At 36.1% G+C, this 22,164-nt stretch overlaps 3 protein-coding genes across 4 annotated transcripts; all 3 read right to left on the bottom strand.

The window, feature by feature from the left end:
* Positions 1-1,802: 1,802 nt before the first annotated feature.
* LOC127946406 (kelch-like protein 40b) lies at positions 1,803-6,425 on the bottom strand. Its single transcript, XM_052542957.1, has 6 exons — positions 5,122-6,425; positions 3,994-4,154; positions 3,623-3,730; positions 3,330-3,515; positions 3,047-3,196; positions 1,803-2,404 (listed from the first exon to the last, which is right to left on the bottom strand). Exons 1-6 carry the CDS (start codon positions 6,253-6,255, stop codon positions 2,287-2,289), a joined length of 1,857 nt encoding a protein of 618 aa, XP_052398917.1. The 5' UTR covers positions 6,256-6,425; the 3' UTR covers positions 1,803-2,286.
* A 1,152-nt stretch (positions 6,426-7,577) lies between these two features.
* LOC127946464 (protein-cysteine N-palmitoyltransferase HHAT-like protein) lies at positions 7,578-12,884 on the bottom strand. 2 transcript variants are annotated; one of them, XM_052543056.1, is made up of 12 exons: positions 12,672-12,884; positions 11,838-11,958; positions 11,022-11,089; positions 10,826-10,939; positions 10,530-10,724; positions 9,647-9,856; positions 9,362-9,536; positions 9,122-9,266; positions 9,015-9,050; positions 8,726-8,927; positions 8,386-8,527; positions 7,578-8,081 (listed from the first exon to the last, which is right to left on the bottom strand). In XM_052543056.1, exons 2-12 carry the CDS (start codon positions 11,941-11,943, stop codon positions 7,891-7,893), a joined length of 1,584 nt encoding a protein of 527 aa, XP_052399016.1. In that variant the 5' UTR covers positions 11,944-11,958; positions 12,672-12,884; the 3' UTR covers positions 7,578-7,890. The 2 variants fall into 2 exon arrangements, with proteins under 2 accessions (XP_052399016.1, XP_052399017.1); XM_052543057.1 differs by having other exon boundaries at positions 9,362-9,533; positions 12,672-12,883.
* Positions 12,885-13,054: 170 nt separating this feature from the next.
* LOC127946463 (glycine--tRNA ligase-like) lies at positions 13,055-20,883 on the bottom strand. Its single transcript, XM_052543055.1, has 17 exons — positions 20,597-20,883; positions 20,042-20,143; positions 18,808-18,910; positions 18,518-18,659; positions 18,360-18,448; positions 17,532-17,608; positions 16,967-17,112; positions 16,703-16,852; positions 16,460-16,622; positions 16,217-16,381; positions 16,019-16,127; positions 15,749-15,893; positions 14,206-14,291; positions 14,020-14,129; positions 13,839-13,932; positions 13,562-13,752; positions 13,055-13,467 (listed from the first exon to the last, which is right to left on the bottom strand). Exons 1-17 carry the CDS (start codon positions 20,849-20,851, stop codon positions 13,342-13,344), a joined length of 2,253 nt encoding a protein of 750 aa, XP_052399015.1. The 5' UTR covers positions 20,852-20,883; the 3' UTR covers positions 13,055-13,341.
* Between the last annotated feature and the right edge of the window lie 1,281 nt (positions 20,884-22,164).

Here is a 22,164-nt window from a genome sequence, read left to right on the forward strand (position 1 = left end):
AGATTCTGTTATTGTTTACACACCTGTTTATTTTAGATTCTGTTTATTTACTTAGTCAAAATAAAGAAAGAAAAAACGATTTACTGGTGCTATTAATTATGGAAGAGCATTTCTGCCACAAATTAAAAAATGTCATAATTACCTTTTAAATTGTATTCAGTGACAGAAAAAATAAATGCAACTGCAAGATGTGCAATAACCTTTTCTTTTCTTTTTTTTAATCATGTGGCAGAAATGGGCTTCCTTAATAGCAGAAAGCTCAAGCTGCTGCATGAGTAAATAATGACAGCATTTTAATTTTGGGCTAGAACATCCCTTTAAAGTTAAAATGTAGTTTTAGATGTTCTAGAATCGATTTAAAAAAATTATGCTGATTTAAACAATTAGAGTGAAATAACTGTCAATAATCTGCATTGTTCAGTATATATATCTCTGTAAATAAAAGTCAGTTTGGCGATCATGACCAGCTCATTGTGGAGGCACTACAACAAACCTGCGTTAAGTATGAAATGCCATGATCATGAATGTGTAGATTGAAATTACGGTAGCGTGGTTAAAGTTAATGATAATCTGAGCAGAGACCATCACCAGGAGGACTTTAAAAATGACTTTTTTTTTTTTTTTTGATAGAAATCCTGCAATAATGTTATGCCAGAGGACGATTGTTCGAGCCTTTTTATGGTTTTGCCTGGGACTGAACCGCGTTGTTGGTGTTCTTTACATGTTTTACATATTGCTCATTAATACACAACAGTGTCCTCAAAGCATTGAGGATGCTTGGTTTTTTTAAACCCGTGTTAACATATTTAAACATATTTAATCTCATTTTCTTTACGACATTTATTTAAATATTAAAAACATCCCCAGAAAGTTTTCCCCAGAAAGATGCACATAGCACTAGCGTTATGGTCTTATCACACTTTGAATTACCATCAAATTCCCTTTTCACTTGATTTTTTGTGCACTTTATTTGAATATTCGAATTGCGGTACAAGTTTTGGATAATACAAGTTTTGTTAAAAAAGAAACCGCTGAAGGTTTTCATTATGCCCATCTTTGATTTTATTTGATTTCTCTTTCTCTCTCTGTTAAACTAAAGTCTTAATATATTTTATGTGAAGTGAAATTGCACGGAGGGAAATACACCTCCATCTCTGAAGATATTGTAATAGGTAAAAGGCCATTGAAGATCTCAATGATTTGATTTAGTGCATCTGAAAGAACACGATTCTCTTACAGGTTGTTTACAGGTTACATCATTTTTATATTTTGCATACTTCACTACTGTGTTTTCCTGGTTTGCTGCTTATTGAGAAAGATTTTGGATGTTTGTGGCCTTCGTATTTTTTTAATATTTAAGGTATCCTGGAAAGAAAGAAAGATTTATATTAAGAAAGATTTTTCTGCTATTTTAGTTTGTCCTGGTGTATGCTATCCTTTGTAATAAATAATAAGTGATAGCAAATGATGATTTGCACTTCAGAAATGGGTTTTTCTTTTTGCCGGTTTAATTTTTAAAGAAACCACCCACCGTGCATTTATCTTGGAAAGACATTTTGAAACCAAATTCAATCATTTTTTTCCACCTAAACTAGTACCAAACATGTAATACTCAAACTTACCCATGCTTTCGATGTATTAAACCAATAATGAGTATAACTGTTCCTAAGTTTTAATTCTATACACTAGTATGTCTTGGTTAATTTTGTGTACATGCTGTTGGTAGTCACGCTGGTTCTGCCAACAGAATACTAAACAATGCAAAGACTAGAGTCTAGCGGTGCTAATAAAATGAGGCTGTCTTTTATGTCATTTATTGTATGGGGTAGTATTTATTGTCTGTAATAAAACTAAATAAAATGCTTATTTCAGTAGTGAACCAAATGCAACATCATACCAAGCAATTTTTGTGTTTGTTTTTATTTTACTTTGGGAGTTTTTCTCATTCAGAACACAACAGAAATGTCACATTAACAATAAAGCTTAAAAAAACGACATAACATGACACAAGAAGCTCTGTCCATGTTAAAACTGTTCAAAAACAAAATTTCCACACCATTTTCCCAAATTTCTCTGCTTGTTCTCTGTTTCAAATGATAAAGCATGTTTGAATATTGAATATCAAATTGATCACTTCATGGAATGAGTTTGAGAACAGATGTTCTGTCCTCTAATATTTCATGCTTGTTTCACTTTGTCCCACCCTATAATAACTGATTTAATATCAGCACAGAGAGTTTGTACCTACTTTTTTTTCATTTTGGTACACTGAATCATTGGATCGCATTAGTCTCGCATTTTAGTGAGCCGAAGAGTGTTAAGACGAACTCCCAGAACCGTTGCACCAGATGCATATTGAATCTCTCTCAGTATGCCGATCCATTTCCTCTCACCCTCATCATACCTGTGAACAATCACGAAACTTTTTATTTGAACATATCGATTGTTGTAATCATGTATATGTGGTCAGAATCACAATATGTCTATTTACTGATTTACTCACCCTCATGCCATCTGAAATATAGCATTTATTTATTTATTTATTTTGATCACCAAATGATACTTTGTAGAGAATGGGTCTTCAAACATATGATAAAAACATCACAATAATCCACACAATGTCACTTCTGGCCAAAAGTCCATAATACATAATAACGCTTACTCCAGTGGAAAAAACCATCTCACATCAAAATCCACAGACATTTTTGTATAACGGTTTCAGACTGTTTTGCTTGTTAAGGGTGCTTGATCTGTACATATTTCTCTTCTAATTAAGACCAGACTGAAATCTTAATATTATGACTAGAAGATCAGCTTTTGGGCTCTCATTCTGACGGCACCCATTCACTGCAGAGGATGATGTAAGTGATGTGATGCTAAATTTGTCCAAATCTGTTCCAAAGAATAAACAAACTACATCTCGGATGGCCTGAGGGTAAGTCAATTTTCTGAAAATAAACATCTTTGGGTGAACTATCATAAGTGGATGCTTCCATTTGCATAGTTCAACTTAAAGGCTGATTGGTGTAGTGAATGGCCGTCTCACCTCCAGATATCATTCATCTCCTGTGGCAAGAGATCATCGCTGTCCTCTTTGGGGAACATGGCAAATCCACCCACAGCATAGAGGACACCACCCACAGTGACCAGGCTAAGTGAACTACGTTCCTGGGGAAACTCGACAAACTCTGACCACCTAGAGGTTAGAGAGTGCTGTGGTTAAATATTTATTGCAAGCTAATTATGATGGGTTTGTCCCACAACTAGACAATACCATAAACCTCAGATTATACTGCAGGTTGTTTAGTATTGTATGTGGACACACTTACTTGTTGGTTTTGATGTCATAGACTTCAGCGCTGCCGGTGAGGCCAGTGTCAGTCACACCAGCTACCACGTAGATCTTGTTTTTGTGAATTGTGACCCCAAAGAGTGAACGTGCAGAATTTAATGGAGCCAAATCCTTCCACTGATGCTTTTTAGTGTCGTATGCACACACTTTGTTCAAACACTCTCTAGAAAATAAGACAAATGTGTTTATAAATGTGAGATACAGAGTTCACCTTACTACTAGCTATAATATTAGATGTGTATTCCAACACAAAGTGTAGAATTAGCTTACTTGTTCTCTCCCTTTCCTCCAATTACATAGATCATTTCGTTATGAGATACTACTCCATGGCCATATACTGGGTAGGGAAGAGGATCTGACTCTGCCCATTTAAGATACCTTAAAAAAAAAAAAAAAACGGATTATTTGCAGTAGCCTACACTGAAAAAAAAATGGTGTGGAAACATTTTTCTGTAGTCAACACCTAGATTTCACAAATAATAACAGAAGAAATAGCAAGTAAAGCACTGAATTAAAATTTTGAAGTAGAAAAACTGACATAGTATTTTCTTGTAAAATATATACTTCCAAAAATTATGGGAAGATTTAATAATAATTTAAAAAAAGTGTTCAAATAATGCATGTGGAATCAGTAAACTCACTGTCTGTCGTAAGCCATAACTGTGTCCAGAATGCATTCTCCTTCCTTCATTTCTTTCCCTCCAATAACAAAGATGAAGTTTTCTGCCTCTCCCATGCCAAATAGGAAGCGGGGGGAGGGGATGGGAGGCATGCCCATCCAGTCTGATGCTGCAGGGTCAAACTGTCAGATGTAATGACAATATATCATCCACTGTGTTATACGGGACAGTCTACATGAGCATTTACTGATCATTCACAGACCTCGTGATATCAAAACGGGAGTTTTGTGTCTTTTAGTATTAGAAAACATTCCTGTAACGTTAGGGTATGGTTCCTGATTAAACCCGTGGAACCAATTACTAACATTCAAGAAAAATTGCAAGGAGGGAGGTTTTCTGGTGCAGCTAAGAACTTATAGACAATGTTACTTTTAAGTTTTATTATTTTAGAACCATAAATTAACCTTCCTAGAATAGTCTGAGATGTTATTGTCTATATATTATATGAAGTTCAAACAGGTTAGAGAGGAACCTAATCATTCGGTTCCGTCAATCATCATTACGAGTCTAATAAGCAGCAGTCATTGCGCCATCCCAGCGACAATTCTTCCAGCAATTCTTCTACATTAGCATTTAACTACATTACCTTTTAAAAATACTTAAAATGAAGCATTACATTAAAAAACAAATAAAAAACTCTATGAATAATGGGAAAACAAATTGTAAAAATATGGATAACCCATTCTGAACAACACACATTTTTTGCTCAATCAAAAAAGCTATCTAGAATAAGAACATCCCTTCCCCTAATACCAATTACATACATTCTAGAAATACCGTTAAAACCTAGCTAATCATCTTGGGTTTTCAACAAGAGACGAGCCGATTTAGTTTCATAGAATACTAATGTTTCTATAGCATCTTTATTTTCACTAATATCTAAATATATAGGTAAATATAGCTGGGTAGAGACCAAAAAAAGTAAAAAAGATATCTTTACTAATGTTGTCTATGATTTATTTGGTTCCGTCAATCATCATTACGAGCCTAATAAGCAGCAGTCACTACATAAACTGCACAATGTGTAGAATTCATGAATCTGAGAAATAAATGAATGAAAGCAGTAAATGAAGGAAAGTAGTCCTTTACCTGCAAAAAGTATAAATAGATCTGTTCGTCTTTGCTCTGCTCGTCAAAAAAGAGTCCACCTGCCACAAATATCTGATTTTCTTTTGTGACCAGACTGCAGTGGTTTTTAGGAATTTGGTTGGAGATTGACGCCACATAACAATCATTTCCCGTTGGGTCATACGCCACTGATGCAGTGCTATTGATCAAGAAGATCAAGTCTCTCAGGAACATCCCGAACCGCAGATTGTCATTCAAGATTCCTGGAAGCAGCTCCCCCTGCTCTTCCTCCTCCTCCTCTTCGTCTCCCTCCTTCTCTCCTTCCTCACCAGCGCTCTTTTTGCTTTTGGTCTTCTTGACTTCAGGAAGCTTCCCAGCATGGGCGTCTTTGACCAGTTGCAGTTTCTTGGTGATCTCTGGGTTTGAGCTCAACCATTCATGTTTCTCCACGCTTTTGGTGAAGTATTCCTCTGGAACCAGACGTAATCTGACGCAATCCAGCAGACCCGGTAGTTCCTCCAATCTCTTCTCTTGGTCATGTCCAACCCACTTGAGCAAAGCTTCGAAAACGTCTTGCTCCGTTTCTACATTCAAAGAGTCCGATGCGATAACGGCTGCCAATTCACTTGGAGTCAGTTGCAGGAATTCTTCATCCCGGGCAATCAACTGGAAGCGTTCACACGCGAAGTTTCTCGCCGATATGGCCAGACGGGGACAATCCAGCATCAGGCCTAGTCGAAAAATTGCCAAACAGTTGCTCAAACTCAGTCTCTTTTGCAGGAAGGACACACACACAGTGAAAATCGAGGGGATCTGAAGCATGTTGGCCAGAGCGAAGATGTCTTGTACGTTTTGTTCTGTTACATTGATGTTCGAGGTGTAGAGGTACTTCAAGATCATCCCCATGACGCCAGGCTCCACATCCTCCAACACAATCTCCTTCTTTTTACTCTCCTCCACACCTGACTTAAAGAAAGCTCTGAAGTACGAGCTGCAAGCGGCCAGGACCAGCCGGTGACAGGGAAACTCCTTGTCTTTGATCTTCAACACACAGTCAACCATCATATCGCTCTCTAGAAGATCGTATAGACCATCCTGCAGCAGGGTTTGCTGGTACATGCGTGGCTCCTCCATGGGATCGATGGGTAGAGCCATACTGATCGTGTTGTATCCCTGTCGATCAAAGTGAAGTCAATGGCTAGTCCAGTGGTCTCTGTGCCACACTCCTGTTACTGTCTGAAAAGAAGAGGAAGGGGCCGAATCAGTTCTGCATGGCTGTCGGGACTTCAGGCTTCATCAGCTGTCCCAATACTTCAACCAAACTCCAACTGGGGGCTATTTATAGATCCTTCACAAAGATGTGGAATCCATACTTGTACATGTGAAACACAACCCCGTGCCCTGTGCAACAGCTGACACACTTCCTCGTGCAAGACAGCAGTCGGAGGAAACGCTGGCCTTCTGGGTGAGATCACAGGCCACTACATGGTACCATTATAGGACTATGAATCACCCTCTTGATTTATTATTTTTATAGACTATATTATTAAAGAGGCATTTCATTACAGAGATTCTCATCTAGTAATAGCTTAAAATACTTAATTCCATACATTCTGAAAATGGCCCGAAGTTATACAAAACAAAAGAGCAGTAAATTATGCATACTTACAAGCAACTAAGCCTAAAACAAACCCTAACCGTAACCCTGTAGTAAGTGCGTGTATTGTAGATAGTTGATATTACTTAGTTCATCTTTATGTAATAACACTACAACAATATCACCTTTAAATAAACTCTTGTGTGCTAGTTCTTGTATTATAAGTTAAGCTTATATTTTAATATATTGGCTGAACTGCATTTTTCTAAGTTTGTTTATGCATTTGGAAGACGCTTTTATCCAAAGCAACTTACAGTGCATTCAGGTTAACCTTTTTTACCTATTTTTTAGCATAGCAAATTATATATATATAAAAAGTGACATCAAAATCTAGGGCCAACATCTGTTTTTCTGTTTTATTCCTAAAACAATATTAAGTTATTAATTTATTAAAGTTATTATTAAGTCACTGATAATATCAATAGTTAATTCACGGTCACGGGTTGCCTTAATTGTTGAACAAACAGAAGAAAGCTTATGCCAGTTCATATAAATATCCTAGAGTGAAAAGGTTTAATGACATCAAAGATCCTGAATGTTCTCAGTGACATTTATGCTTTTGTTAAGAGTCACGGTTTAATTTAAGCGACCGTGTTGTCATGCAGGATGAGTGTCCCAGATGATCGATCTCTGTCAGTTACAACTTTGCCATTTCCTTATTTGCAGAAATTTAAAACATAAAAACTAATAAAAAGACACATAGTCACTAATGAAGATGACTTTAATGCATATCACAAATTTGTAAAACAGTCTTTTTGATTGTTAGTTTAAGTTTTTAAGTACATGTTAGTAATATATATTATGCATTATATTAGTAATCACTTGTGATGAACACTGAATATTTGTATTTCTTTTTAGTTAAAACTATGTAATAAAATTTGTAGTAATAAAATCCATCCTACAAATCACATAATGAAACTCCATAAACTTGTAAAACTGTCACTAATTTAAAAAGCAGCAAATGAGAGTAAAGTCTGTAATGTTGAAAATAATCTGTAAAAACTCAAATAGCTCTTTTTCAAATCTTTTCTTACAGTGCTGTCATTAAAACAATTTTCTCCATATTTTAAGATTATCATTTTCTGCAGAATTCACCAGAAGTAAACTTTTAAGGATTCATCTAAATGTAACCTCTACTCTGCCTTCTGCTTGTTTGGGTCCACAGGCTGGGGGTCTGTCCGGGCGGAGCTGGGATCTGTGGGAGGGGGTGGAGGGGCGATTGGGTCTGGATCATCAATCAAAGCCTGTCTTCTTTCCCTTTCTTTAATCAGCTGAATCAAGCAGTAGGTAACGAACATCACCGTGATGGTGGTGAAAGGGAAGCCTAACAAATAATATACAGTTTGATTTAAAGATAATGTACATTTGAAATAACTGGAAACAGACCAATCAATAAAAAACAAAAGCAAAAAACATTTATTTATTTTTTTACTTGCTCCAAAAGGGTTTTATTGAAAATGGCAAAAGATACAAATGAAAAAAAAAAAATCCATAAAATAAAAAGTAAATATAAATTGTAAAATAAAATATAAAGTAAAAATACAATATAAAAAATGAACTTCTTACAACATTACTATAAGTTATATTTGAAATGCATGTGAATTCTTCAAATACCACTAGTACTTCACCTTTCAGAAACAATCTTTTGGCAACCAAATTGGCAAATTCAAGACTGTTCAGGGCCAGGACATTGTAAAGGACAATTGTCCAGAAGTTGAAGGCATTGAACACAGCCCTGATCCTGCGTGACATAGATTCTGATATCGCCATCTGTGGGTGGATAGAAAAGATTTCTAGATTAGATCATTGCTTATATTACCAGTAATTTAACATTTAACCAATAGAAAGAGCTCTAGAGTACATTTTTAGCAGAAGTAATTTAACATCCAACCACTAGAGAGAGCACTGGAGCACCCATGTTACAGTACATGACTAGAAAATCAAGCAAATTAATACTGGTCATCTTACCTCGATAGAAATAAAAGGTTCCATGGTAAAGAACTTGGTGGTCCACAATTCAAAATTAAGGCCAAAGCAGTTTAAGAAAGCCCAGATGAAAACCACCCAGCTTGGTCCCAGCCAGAGGGCTGTGATGCCAAATGTGCACAGAGAGGCTATCAGCTCATCCAAAACATTGTCATGCTTCCCACCGAGATAGTTATAAACATAACTGTAAAGATGACAGCATTCTTTAGTAAAATACTGGAATACTTGAAACAGCATTGTGTAATAAAAAATAAAAAAAAGTTAGTCATACTTGCAGAGAAAGTCATTTATTCCTCGATCAAAGTGTCTGTAAAAAAAAAAAGAAGCATTAATAGATTTATTAATGCTATTTAATTAATGACAAATTAGCTCACTCACGTCTCAGAGAACACATAAAGCATTGTAATGCATTTCGGTGGTTTGGGAGGGTCCAGATGATCCAGTCTTGATACTGTGTTTATCACTCCAAACATCACCGCTGCTTTCACCCAGTCATACACCAGATTTAAATAAGCCAATCCAACTGCGTAGTAAAAGAAAAGAAAGACTGTTGTGGTCTTTTGGACACTGATGAACTATAAAGCATGTGAAAACAAGCACACACACATACTCACTCACCGAGGGCCCAGTCAGAGATGTGTTTAAGGAGCTTCATGTCACTAGGTATGGTCAGAATGTACATGAAGTGAAGGATGACTGCCACTATTATAATAACCCCCAGGTTTAGCAGGGCCTGAATGGAAATGTTCCACATCTCTCCATCCTTTCTTGTGAGGGATGGATTGTTGGCCTGCTGGGGTTGAAGGGGTCAAAGGCCAATGCAATAAAATCACAGTCTAATTAATTCTTTGGAACATAACCAAACCATGATTTTTTTTTAATTTGGTTCATTTAGTTACAGACCTGAGTGTAAAACTTGTCGAAGGTCATGATGGGTCCAAAGTAAAAGAAAGGAAGGTAGAAGTTGTACTTGAGTAGCTCCAGGATGCTGTAGTTTCCGTCTTTCCTCTCACAGTTCTCAAGAGCAAAACTCAAACAGCGCATGATAGTGAACCCACAGCCGCTGTAGAACAGAAGAGGACGCAGCTCAAAACTGCCAGTCACAAACCCTGCCTGAAAAACAAGCCATCTCAAATGAACATAATCATAGACGTAGAAGTAAAATTATGATAAAATTTATTTTATTTGAACAATTATTATTATGATCATTTCATTTCTAATAATCATCATCATCATTTATGAATTACTTTATCAATACTTATTAATGTCATTTCATTTTTAATAATAATAATAATAATTGTATTTTATAATTTATTTCACTTTTATTAATAATATGTATTATGTTATTGTCAGAATTTCATTTATTGTCATTTTAATAATAATAATAATTATTAATATTATTATCTTTAAATTATTTTGACTATTTTAGGTTCAAATGGTGATTATATATTTGATAAATAAGGCATCTTATTAACATAATTTTTGATATAGAATGAATAAATAAAATACATTATTATTATTATAATTCATAAAAATAATGCTTGTTTTCATTTTATTTCAGTGTTGTATTTTCAAAATTATCATGATCGTCTCCATCATTTATTTTATTTTAAATTATATATATATATATATATATATATATATATATATATATATATATATATATATATATATATATATATATATATATATATATATATATATAATATTATATATAAAATAAAAATATAAATATAAATATATATATATATATCATTGTTTTTTTTCCGGAAAATCAGTGATGTACCTGCCAGGAAATGAAGGGCTCCATTTTGAAAGTAGCCAGTGTAGTGAGTCCAGCGACAAAGCAGAGCCACCTGAGCTTGACCAGAGAGATGCTGTAGAGCAGCACACAGTGAGAGAGGATGAGCGTGACGTAGGCCCAGCCCATACTGGTGAAAACCGCCAGCAGACCATACACCATGAACACCAGAGATCTGAGCTGTGGGATGAGAGAAGATGAGAGAATGAACATCTCAGGACGACTTTTTGGAGTCACGTCTATTCATATAACATAGATTTGTTTGGACTTTCAAGAGGCACCTGTGGAGCCAGCAAGGTGCAGATCTTGGCAAAGATCACATGACCTGAGAGTGCAAAGATGATATGTTCTCGAAACGTAGAGAACCACATCATCCACTCAACATCAGCTGTGTCCTACAGTGTGACATGGATAAATCAGAATCAATTACTACAATATTATAAAGACCCATAATGTGAAATAATAACAAAATCTCACCATTTTTCTACCAGAGTAATACCACCCTGTCTGAACGCTGGTCTTGAAGGTTTTTCTGTTGGAATTTGCTGGATATAGATAATCATGAGACAATTAATGCCCTATTCATTTCTAAATATGATCAAATATGAATTTAAAGCAGGGTTTCCCAAACTGTGGTTCATGAGGAAATGAGTTTATTGAAAACAAATAATTAAATCATAAAAATGTAAAACCAAAATAAAGCATTTACTAAAAATACATTAAAAAAAGATTCAATATTTGATTTTTTTACCTGCATGTCATGTAACTAATATTCGAAAACAGAGACCTGTGAACATTCCAACGTGTTGTTGAATTATTTAAACTTAAACTCTCAGAGGATCTTTCAAGTAAATATGTTAATTAATAGATATGCATAATATATGAGGGGAAAAATATATATACAAAAAAAAACCTGTATATTCAATGCAAATTTGGCAGCATTTGTCACAAACCCATAATAATAATAATACCTCTTTCTCTTCTCTGCCACTCTGTTTTAGTCTCTCATTCTTTGGTATATAAATACTGACATACGATCCCTGCTGCGTACTTTGCATAGCTTTCTGAGGTTAGCGGATCACTTCGCTGTCTTTTTCCTCATGCAATATACAGTAGTACTATTCTTGTGCTCTAATGGCCATGTCTGTGTTTATGAGTGAGAAAAAGATCCCAAGTGCATGTTACAGTAAAATGGCAAAAGCCACACAGAAACCACTCCACAATCTTTATTTGTAGAGTGACTTCATTTTAGGGTCACATCAGCACAGTGTGCATGTGGTCATTTATACTTACAGCTGGATACATCAAATATCCATCTGGCAGCCCAGAGCATTGCCATACACAGCACCACATTATAAAAGTAGAGCTCGTACCTCGGAAGAGCTGCTTTGACCCCCATTGTGTGCAGGACAACCTAAGAGTATTTGCACATGTAAAAACAAATCTGGTGTCAAATTCGGTCATTGCAATATTTCCCAATCAAGACAGCCAATGAGCGATTAGGATCCTGCTAAAAATACAACTTGTTAATTGGTAAACTACTATGTGATGAAAGCATTCTTGTAATGTTACTGTAGCTCAACTTGTAGAACATGACGCGAGCAACAAGGTCATAGGTTTACTTCCCAAGGAGCAAATTAACTGAGAAGATGTATTCTGTGAACACACGGTCTCTTTGGATAAAGAGTTAAATTTATCCCAAAAAAATAAATAAAAAAATTGATAAAACTGAAACCAATTTGATCTTTGTGGGCAGGGCAGAAGTTTCCAGTGATCTGAATTGTGTGAGCAGGAAGCATCTACACTATCTGAGCTCTTGCTATTTTTAGCTGGGCTATTTTCTGCTCTCATTGTATTGACTGAAGCATCACACTGAAATCTCATTTTTACATTACAGCCAAATCTTTTTATCTTTTTTAACCACCTTCTCAGCTAATTTGAGGGTATGACATCAAATACCATCCTGGTCTGCTTCATTGTGACGTTTGTTACTGTGAGAGGAACCATGCAGGTAAGTTAGAGGCTTATTAGTTCAACTCTTTTCTCTGATATTTGACATAAATGTTAGCAGGTCATGCGCTGCACAGAGATGCCAAGCAGATTTTTAGAAACACCTGTTGTACTAACCTTGAGCACAGCAATGCCACCGTAACCCAAATACTGAGAAATCCACCTGAACTTAAATTGATCGCAATAATGTGAAGAAAAGACCAGCTAAATAATAATATAATGCATCCCGTTTCTACAAAGTGTCGGTTGGGTGCACAAACTGCCTGTCGGGCAGTTGCGGACAGTTAAAGGTGAATGAGAGATGTATTTATATTCATCTGAAGCTGCCCGTAGGGGGCGGATCCATTGTGCCATGTTGTATCAATAGAAACAGACTTGGACCGCCATCGTTTGCATATTCTGAATGTCCTACATAAAAACTAGCAGATGTAACATCCAAAATACTCAGTGCATGTGTCACTGAACACACACTTGATCAAACAAATTGACTGAACACATCGTTGTAGGTCCAGAAAGTGCTGGTTTGATTTATTTGACCATACATGTGATTCATGCCTTCCTTTTACAGGTACAGTAACCTAATCGCAGTCATCTTTAGGTCCTTACACAAGCTTTCTTGAGTTTTAAAGGAATACTTGATTATAGTGGTTCCAGTTGTGTGAACATCTGGTGCACATTAATCGGTTGTATATTATATTTGCCATACATTTGATCCTATGAATGCAAAAGTAAAAATGTCTTTGACTGCCTCCATTGAAAAAGCAGATTATATTGATGTATAGACAGTCTACTCTTCCACCGTTTCCTTTTTGCTGGTCTCCTGGCCTTCAAAGATCGGGTACTTGCTTTCCACCTCTGTCCATGTGATGGCACCATTGGCCAGGTCACGAACCATTTCGGGCAATTCGCTAACCTGTAAATAAACATATGTATCTCAGTAAAACAGTCAACACGCGCTGCCTCAGTCAATGAAAATGCAGACACATAAACATGACCGACTGCTTTACCTCAGCCCTGATCTGCCTCATGGAGTCACGGTCTCTCAGAGTGGCAGTGTGGGGCGTCTTATTAACCGTGTCAAAATCGATGGTGATACCGAATGCCACGCCAATCTCATCTGTTCTGGCATAGCGTCTGCCAATGGATCCTGAAGAATCATCCACCTTGTGGGAGACGCCATTCCTGGTCAGGGCTTCAGCTGTAGAGTGAATCAAAACATTGTTTATTACAGAATTAGCATTTAGATACGCTTTTATAAATGGGAGTAGAGATGTTATTACGCACATAATTCTCGAACAAACGGCATAAATTCCTGATTTTGGCTCAATGGAAGGACGGAGCATTTGTATGGTGCAACAGTGGCAGGGAAGCTGAAATACTGAAGAGACAGAAGCAAAGTTCATATGTAAAGCAAGACAAACATATGCGATTATTAATTATGGAAGATTACAGCTACTGCATTTACCGTCCTTTGCTCATCCCCCTCCCTGATACGGAATGTGTGCTCAAAGATGGAGTACATGATTCTCCCGATGCCGAAGGAGGGTTCGATCACATTAGGAACAACCTCCTCGACTGTGGAGCAAGAGAACTCAGTTATAATCTGACATATTCTTGTGCTGACATTATTGAAGTAGCTTCTGCCTCTTACCGTGCAGGGTCTTCTGGAACCTCTTGATGTTAACCATGTCCTTGGTGAGTTTGAAAGTCTTGCCCTCAGTCTCAATGGTGAACTCACTGAAATGACAGAGGAAACCACTGAATGAACAGAAGAACATCGGTGAGCACTACAGACTATTTTAGTTCGGACTATTGGTCAAAAACCCTATGATATTGCTGCTTCGAATAGATTCTTCTGCAAAATATTAAGCACATTTTTTTAACTTTTATAAAAAGATATCAATATATTAAAATGATCTCTGAGGGATCGTGTAACACTGAAGACTGGAGCAATGATGCTGAATTAGGGATGTTCATTTAGATTATTTTTCCTTATAGAAAACCGACGCTTGTTAATCGATTATTAACCATTAACCGACAAGATTATTTTAAATTAAAATTGAATTAAATTAGAAAGTGTCTGTGACCCGTTTGTTTCCTAGGGATTAATTTTACATGTGCAAAAAGCAGCACACAACAGAACATGAGGATTCACATCGTCTTCATATAACATCACGCACCTGCAGCATTTCTGCGAGCGAAGAAAAACAGAATAAAGCTAGGCTATATATATATAGCGAATAAATAGGCCTATACGAGAAATATATTTTTACTTGGATTATAAATTATGAAAATGAACAAAAATCGCAGTGTATAGGTTAATTTTTGGGCTGCGCGAAAGGAAACAGACAGCAGAATTTGCTTCCACTGTTAGAAGTGAATGCTGGTGACACATTTGCGCACAAAGTTAAGCTTTGCTACTTTGACAATGCAGCCTGTTCATTATCATAATAAAACACAGTCAGTCAAACATATGTGGGGAAAAAACATACTGCTCAGTTTAAAGATGTAATAAAATCTGTGCTGTTAAGTGTTCGTACCGCCATGATGTTATGCAAAACATTTTGTTTTACCTGAATACTGTATCGCGAGTGAAGTAGGCTATAATAAATAATAATTTAGCATTCAAATACATCACGAATACAGAAAAATTAGATTTTGTGTCAAATGAGAGAACATTGTTTCAGTTTCGTTTTAGCCTAAATTAATTTGTTTTGGCTTGTGGTTTATATAGCTATAGCTTCTTATATTTTCAATTCTTTTCTAAATACTATAAAGTGAAAAGATTTGTTGTGGAGTGAGGCGAAAATGGCCTAGCTATATTTAAGGTGTTTATTGTAATGTTTGTTAACATTTTGTGTCTGCATTAGGCCTATTTCAGATAAAAAAATAAATTAAAAAAAACTTCTACGCGACTTATGCAAACCTTTCCTAATATTTTGATAAATTACTGAAAACAAATAAATAAATGACTTTTAAACCATTTGACTTATTGTATAAATCAGTTAAAATTCTTAATGCTTATGGTTAACCAGTTAAAATGAACATCCCTATGCTGACTGGCTGTTTTCACTGTCCTGACCCCAAACCTCAAACTTCTAAACGATAGTGTTTCTGAATATATTGTGAATCTTCATATTTGGGGGTCATTGGAATTAAAAATATAAAATGCTCTCATCATCGATGATACTCACCCATTCTCGTTAAGGAGTTTCTCTTGATCTGTGATGTAGCATTCATCACAGATGGCCAGGTATTCCATGGCGAACTTGGCATCCTTCTTGTACGCTTTGCCAATGGCTCCTTTGTTTGGCTCGAACTGGACAACATTTACAACTTTGTGTGAATTAGTTAAGGAAGGTAACTGAGGACAAACAGAACCAACCCTCTAATGAGGGAATTCAGATCCCACTCAAAAGCTTTGATTATTGTAGTTATTAAGATCTGCAGGAAGTTGAAGGATATGGGTTCCTTTAAGGGTTTCTCAGCAACCAGAGGGACTTTGGTGGCCCGTGCATGGCACAAAAGATCATAACATGAGCGATCAGCACACCCCACGATCTCAATCCACCCCTAACAAAAGCATGTAGATACACACAAATAAACAGCCATTTTATCAAGCAGGTAAAGTCTGAAAGTCCTCAAGCAAAAACTAAACATACATAAGAGGTTTTGGTCTCAGCGTCCCAGCAGTCACAGGCATAGTGGGCCATCTCATTGTCCATGTGCTGACGGAAACGAAGCTTGTCTTTCGCCACACCCACTTTGGTCAGATAAAGGTAGATCCTTCCAATGAAGTAGCCCAAGACGGAGTTGTTGATGATGCCCTACACAAAACAAAAGTTTGTTACTAGAACCAAAGTGTTAATTATAATCAATAAATCATGAATGAGATCTTCACTGACCTGCTCCACTGCATCACCCAGCTTCATTATCTGGGCAGACTGCCCACTAGTCTGTGCTTTGGACGAGTAAAGCATGATCTCCAGATCAGCAACATTGGAGAACTTGGAATGAACCTTCTCATTCGGATCTACAAAGTGCTCGATCTCAGCCATTGTAAACTCTCTATGGAAAGAAATGTTCACTTCAGTACCGTGGAAACCATTGTATATGTGACACCCAAATAACCAAATCATAATCCACACCTGACACGAATCAAGCCGGAGCGAGGAGAGATTTCGTTCCTGAAGGAGTTTCCGATCTGGGCCGCAGCAAATGGCAGCTTTCCCTGGTTGAACTCCAAAAGACGTTTGAAGTTGAGGAAGATTCCCTGAGCAGTTTCTGGCCTCAAATAACTATGGAAATAATGTAGCCCCAAGTCTAATGCATCCGTTTTAAAATGATAGCATGTAGTCTGCTGGTCTCCAGATTACATTTACATTTGGTGATTTAGCAGATGCTTTACTTACCCTTGCATGTTGCCCCCAGGCCCAATGGAGGTCTGGAACATCAGGTTGAATGAGATGGGAGGTGTGAGGTCATTTCCTGTACTGGGAGACTTGACATTGTATTGCACAAACAAATCTGCCAACTCCTGCTGAGTGTAGTTATCCATCTGAAAAAGAAAAAAAAAGCATATTCCTTTTACTAATCAGTAATTTTACTAAACAGTAAAGGCCCATTCCCACCAAGAACTAGAACTAGAATTATTTTAGTGTCCAGATCAATGAACGATAATGCTGCAGTTTTGTCTTCTGCTGCTTTAAATGATCAATCGTATTAAAATAGTGTGAAATATTTTTGCCTGTCAATGTCTTTATCGTTCATCAGCTAGAAAAAATTTTTTCTGTGTTGTTATTACCATTGTGGTGTGGACTTCACTATCCGCATAGAATTACAATGAATATAAAAACATTTCGTTTTATGGATATCGTTCTTGGTGTGTATGGTCCTTACATTAATTCCTCCTTTTGCACATCAAGTTCAGCTTATAAAAGCTAGTTATCAATGTAACATTTCATCAGTGAGCCATACCTGAGTGATGACACCCTCCATCTCAGTTTTCTTTTCCGCAGTACATTTTTTGTCACTCATTAATTTCTGAAGATGAGCTAAATAAACAAATGACATTGAAAACATTTTTATTAGTAGTAGTATTTTTTATTTCATTGAATTTTAATAATGAAAATATAAAAAGTACATTTTACATATAAAATATAAGAAAAAGTAGTACTATGAGTACTATATATTGGTTATATACCGCTTATACTGTATTAAAATTAAATTAAATTAAAATCCATTAAAATTTCTTCTTGAGCTTATAGATTTTATTTAAACCACCCTGAACTGGATGATATTTGAAGGAAGGGTATTTATTTGATTTTTTTTTTAAAGCCTCCGAGTGCAAGATGAGAATATTTTCAGTCAGTTTAAAAACAAAAAAGTTGAATTAGTTATTATTTATTTTTATTGCTATGTCAGCATCTAAGGCTATCTTCATGGCAAAAACTGACTTGCATTAGTTACAAGAGTTAGATGAACATAAAATAAATTCCAAGCAAACAGAAAAATACAGTCATTAAAACGTTCAAAATGAGAAAGGGAAAAGGGCAATTTGGCAACTTTAAGGAGTCCAGATTCAGGTCAAATAAATCACTTATTCATTTCAATCAGGTTGGTGGTCTACAAATCACGGAGGCTGGTTGGACGCCTAATAAAGCCCCTGTGATTCTTACAGATCCCATTGTTTTCTTTTCCTCCTGAACATCTAAAGCATCCGTGGAGTCAGAGGACGGGGAGGTCTCAAAGCAGTCAGATACAGCATTACTGGAGCTGCTGTTATTATGAGATACAATGACAAACCTTTAAGGAGGTGGTCAGCCCGGAAACACTCTCCGTTCTTGACATCCTTGACCATGTAGTCGGCAAACTTATCGACATGCCCTGATGTCCTGAAACACAGCAAAAGCACTGAGTGAGAGTTTCAGAGATTATTAGAGAACAGCCAGATGAATGCTCACTTGAGAACAGGTTCTGGTGTAAGCATGGTGCAGTCAATCTCCAGAATCTGCTCCTCCTGGATGAAGTGCTGCCTCCAGACCTGGAGAATGTTGTTCTTCAGAGCACAGCCGACGGGCCCAAAGTCGTACAGCCCACTCACACCTTTCACACACACAAACAGAAGCAAACTATTAGCTGACAATAACAAGCGATCTTAACTACTTTTACTAGTAATTCAAATTCTGAATAAAGGTAAAGCAAAGCTATTCAAATATTTATATGAGGAAAAATAAAAACTTAAAACACACACCGCCATAGATCGCAAATGCCTGATCGTAAAAGAAACGTCTTTTTAGAGTGTCTTCCATCTTGGTTCGGTCCACAATGTCATCTTTGGGCTGTAAGGATAGCTCCTACAAAATAAAAAAAGGGGGCCAGATTACTAATGCACACTGTATATACACCATCGTACTCTTTTTAATTTTTTTTGAAGAAAATCAGAGTATAATTCATTTGCTCCTTAAGATTTTATTAACTATAAAACTTGTGCAGTCATGCGATTTCAAATGGGAAACTTTGTCAGTCAGTTAACAAGCAATATTTCCCTAAAAGGGATGTGTAAACATCTCTGTAAATTGTTCTGTAAATTTGCAACAAACAAATGCACTATGTTTGATAAGTAGTCTACGTAACATTCTCAACACAACCTAAGAGACAGTCAAAAAGTGCGTATTCAATAATAATAATTCCAAATGGTACCATGTGTGTCTGGAGGATTTTTTCAATCAAAGTTTATACTTTTTAAGTCCTGCACAAAACCAACCAGGTAGGGCAATATCTATGGTGACATATTAAACCGTAAAATGGCTGTAAAATGCATGATTTACAATTACAGGTTTTCACAAAACCAAAAAGTTTTATAAATGATAAAACTTCACATTTTAGCCTTAAAACAAGTTTGGAGAAAAGGAATGAGTCAAAATAAGTAATGACATTCATTTAAACTCTTATTGTCATTAGTTAAATAACATAAATACAAATTAGTGTCTTAATTGTTTAGATTAGTCCTGGCATCCTCTACAACAGACAGAATAAAATATGAATATTTTTTTTTTTCAAAAATGTTTTTTCTCCATTTTTTTCTTATACACCAACCAAACTAAATGATAAAATAAACAAATAAATAAAAATAAAACGTTTATTCTGTTTATATACTCTATATAAATATATTCATACAATAAATGTCATATATATTGTTTCTATATGATCCACAACTTTAAAGATTGATTTTCATTTTGCCTGATTGTCAAAGTTTGTAATGTTGTGATTTCTCTCTTAGCAGGTTGAAGCTTTAACAAAAACTAAAAAGCCCTAGAAGGAATACAAACGGAAATACTCCAACACTGCTGGAAACGGTGGGCTCTGTTGCATTCTATGGTTGTTCATTAAACTGAGATAATAGAAAGTATTTAACATATAAAAGACACACCTCGTCTAGAAAGGCATTTACCCGTAATCTTAAGGGACATCCTAAGATTTCTCACCTTGGCCTCCAGGATTCTCTTGCGAGCTTTCAGTTCGGCCACGGCCTTATTGACATCTACTTCAGGAGCGTTTTCTGCCTTCAGATTGCGCACAAGATCACCCTATGAGGAAAATAAATAAACAGAAAACGCAACGTTAATTACTAAGCCTGCTATACATTAGAATAAGAATGCATCCATCAACCTCTTCAAGTTTCGTATTAACTGTGCGATTTCCTCCACCCTCAGTCCCTCCATTGGTTTCTGTGCTGTATGTCAGAACGGCTCATAACAGACGTGGCACTGACAGACTGAAACATCCAGCAGTATAAACCCAAAATAAAGCCACCATCTTGTCATATTTCCTAAAACCATCACTTAAAATTTTTTTTGAATAATAAAAATTACAAAAGAACCATTTTGCATACTTTAAAGGGACTCATTTGATTCCTAAATCATGACTCTACCTCGAATAAAAAGCAAATAACATTAGGTGTTTAATGCAATGTGCAACTCTGTGAATTAATAACGCAGCACATTACATACGCTTGTTATTGTCTTTCATAATCGTGTTACCTGCTCCTTCACTGCCAGCCTCAAAGGAGCCAGAACCTCTTCAATACTGCTGTCCATATTCTGACCTCCCGTCATCTCCAGCCACGCGCTTCTTTTCCTCTTCTTCCACAAACAAGCCGACAGCGAGAGCGCTCTGATCGGAGGGGAAGCACACAGGTGAATGAGACCGGATCCGACCCTCGGAACCGCGCGGACGGTGACGATCTGTGTACCGGTCCTGAGGAGTGCTGATGTTGCGCCCCGCAGAGACAGCATGGACCGAGAGGAGGAGCAACCACACAGCGGAACTGAATGATGAAATCCCCAGGAATGAGTAAGTGACGACGGGGATTCAGTTCAGTACTTTCGCCATTTTTTTTTTTTTAAACTGCATATTCGTCATAATGTATCTGTTTACCACGATTGTCATTACTAGATATAGTGCAAAAGTCGAAATTAAAAGTACAAAATAATAATAAAAGAACGAAGAAAAATAAATATTGTGCTTAGTGATATTAATAGTTGGATGTGCCAGAACTTTCTTCAGTTAAACAAGGAAAAACTGAAGTCACATTCAGTTACATTTAGGATTGATTTTAAAATACTTTTACTCATATATAAGTCAATAAAATGACCTAGAACTGAAATATATTGCATATGTGCTCACTGAATAAAAACCTAACAGAGCACTCAGATTATTAGGATTGAGTCAGTTAGAAATACCAAGTGTTCACACAAAACAAGGGGAGCCCGCCTTTAGTTACTATGCCGCCAGCAGTTAGAATTAGCATCCAGAAGAAATCAGATGTGCTAAAACACTAGTCACATTTAAATCTAGACTTAAAACTCATCTGTTTAGCTGTGCATTTATTGAATGAGCACTGTGCAATGTCCGAACTGATTTAACTATATTTTCACTATTTTTTTTTAATGTAAAATCATTTTCTAACTGTTTTTAAATTCATTTTATTTAAGTAAATGTTTTAATCATTTTAAAAGTTTTTTAATTGCTTGTTTTATTTGTGTTATTATTTTTCTTCATGATTATTTTACTTTCTTTTATGTAAAGCACTTTGAATTACAATTGTGTACGAAATGTGTTGTATAAATAAACTTGCCTTGCCTTGCCTTGCCTATTGTATTATTTTTGTAAAACCCCAATAAAATGTTTTATGATGACTGAATTCCACACCACATTAATGAATGAATGAATGATAAATAAAAAAATAAGTACTAATGCTTTTAAAGGCAACAATTAATAATAAGAAAGAAAAAAAAAAAGAATTAACACTGTATAATACATCATACATTACAATAAATATAACACACTAAAAAAAACATAGTATACATTATAATATAACATTTTCTACTTCAAAAACATTAAAGTGACATGACATTCAGCCAAGAATGGTGACCCATACTCATAATTCATGCTCTGCATTTAACCCATCCAAAGTGCACACACACAGTAGTGAACACACACACAGTAGTGAACACACACACACTGTGAACGCCAATTATGCTGCTGCACCCGGGAGCAGTTGGGGGTTCAGTGCCTTGCTCAAAGCTGCCATTTATGCTGCAGCAAT

The sequence above is a fragment of the Carassius gibelio genome, chromosome A24, assembly GCF_023724105.1.
Source record: "Carassius gibelio isolate Cgi1373 ecotype wild population from Czech Republic chromosome A24, carGib1.2-hapl.c, whole genome shotgun sequence".
NCBI classification, from domain to species: Eukaryota; Metazoa; Chordata; class Actinopteri; order Cypriniformes; family Cyprinidae; genus Carassius; species Carassius gibelio.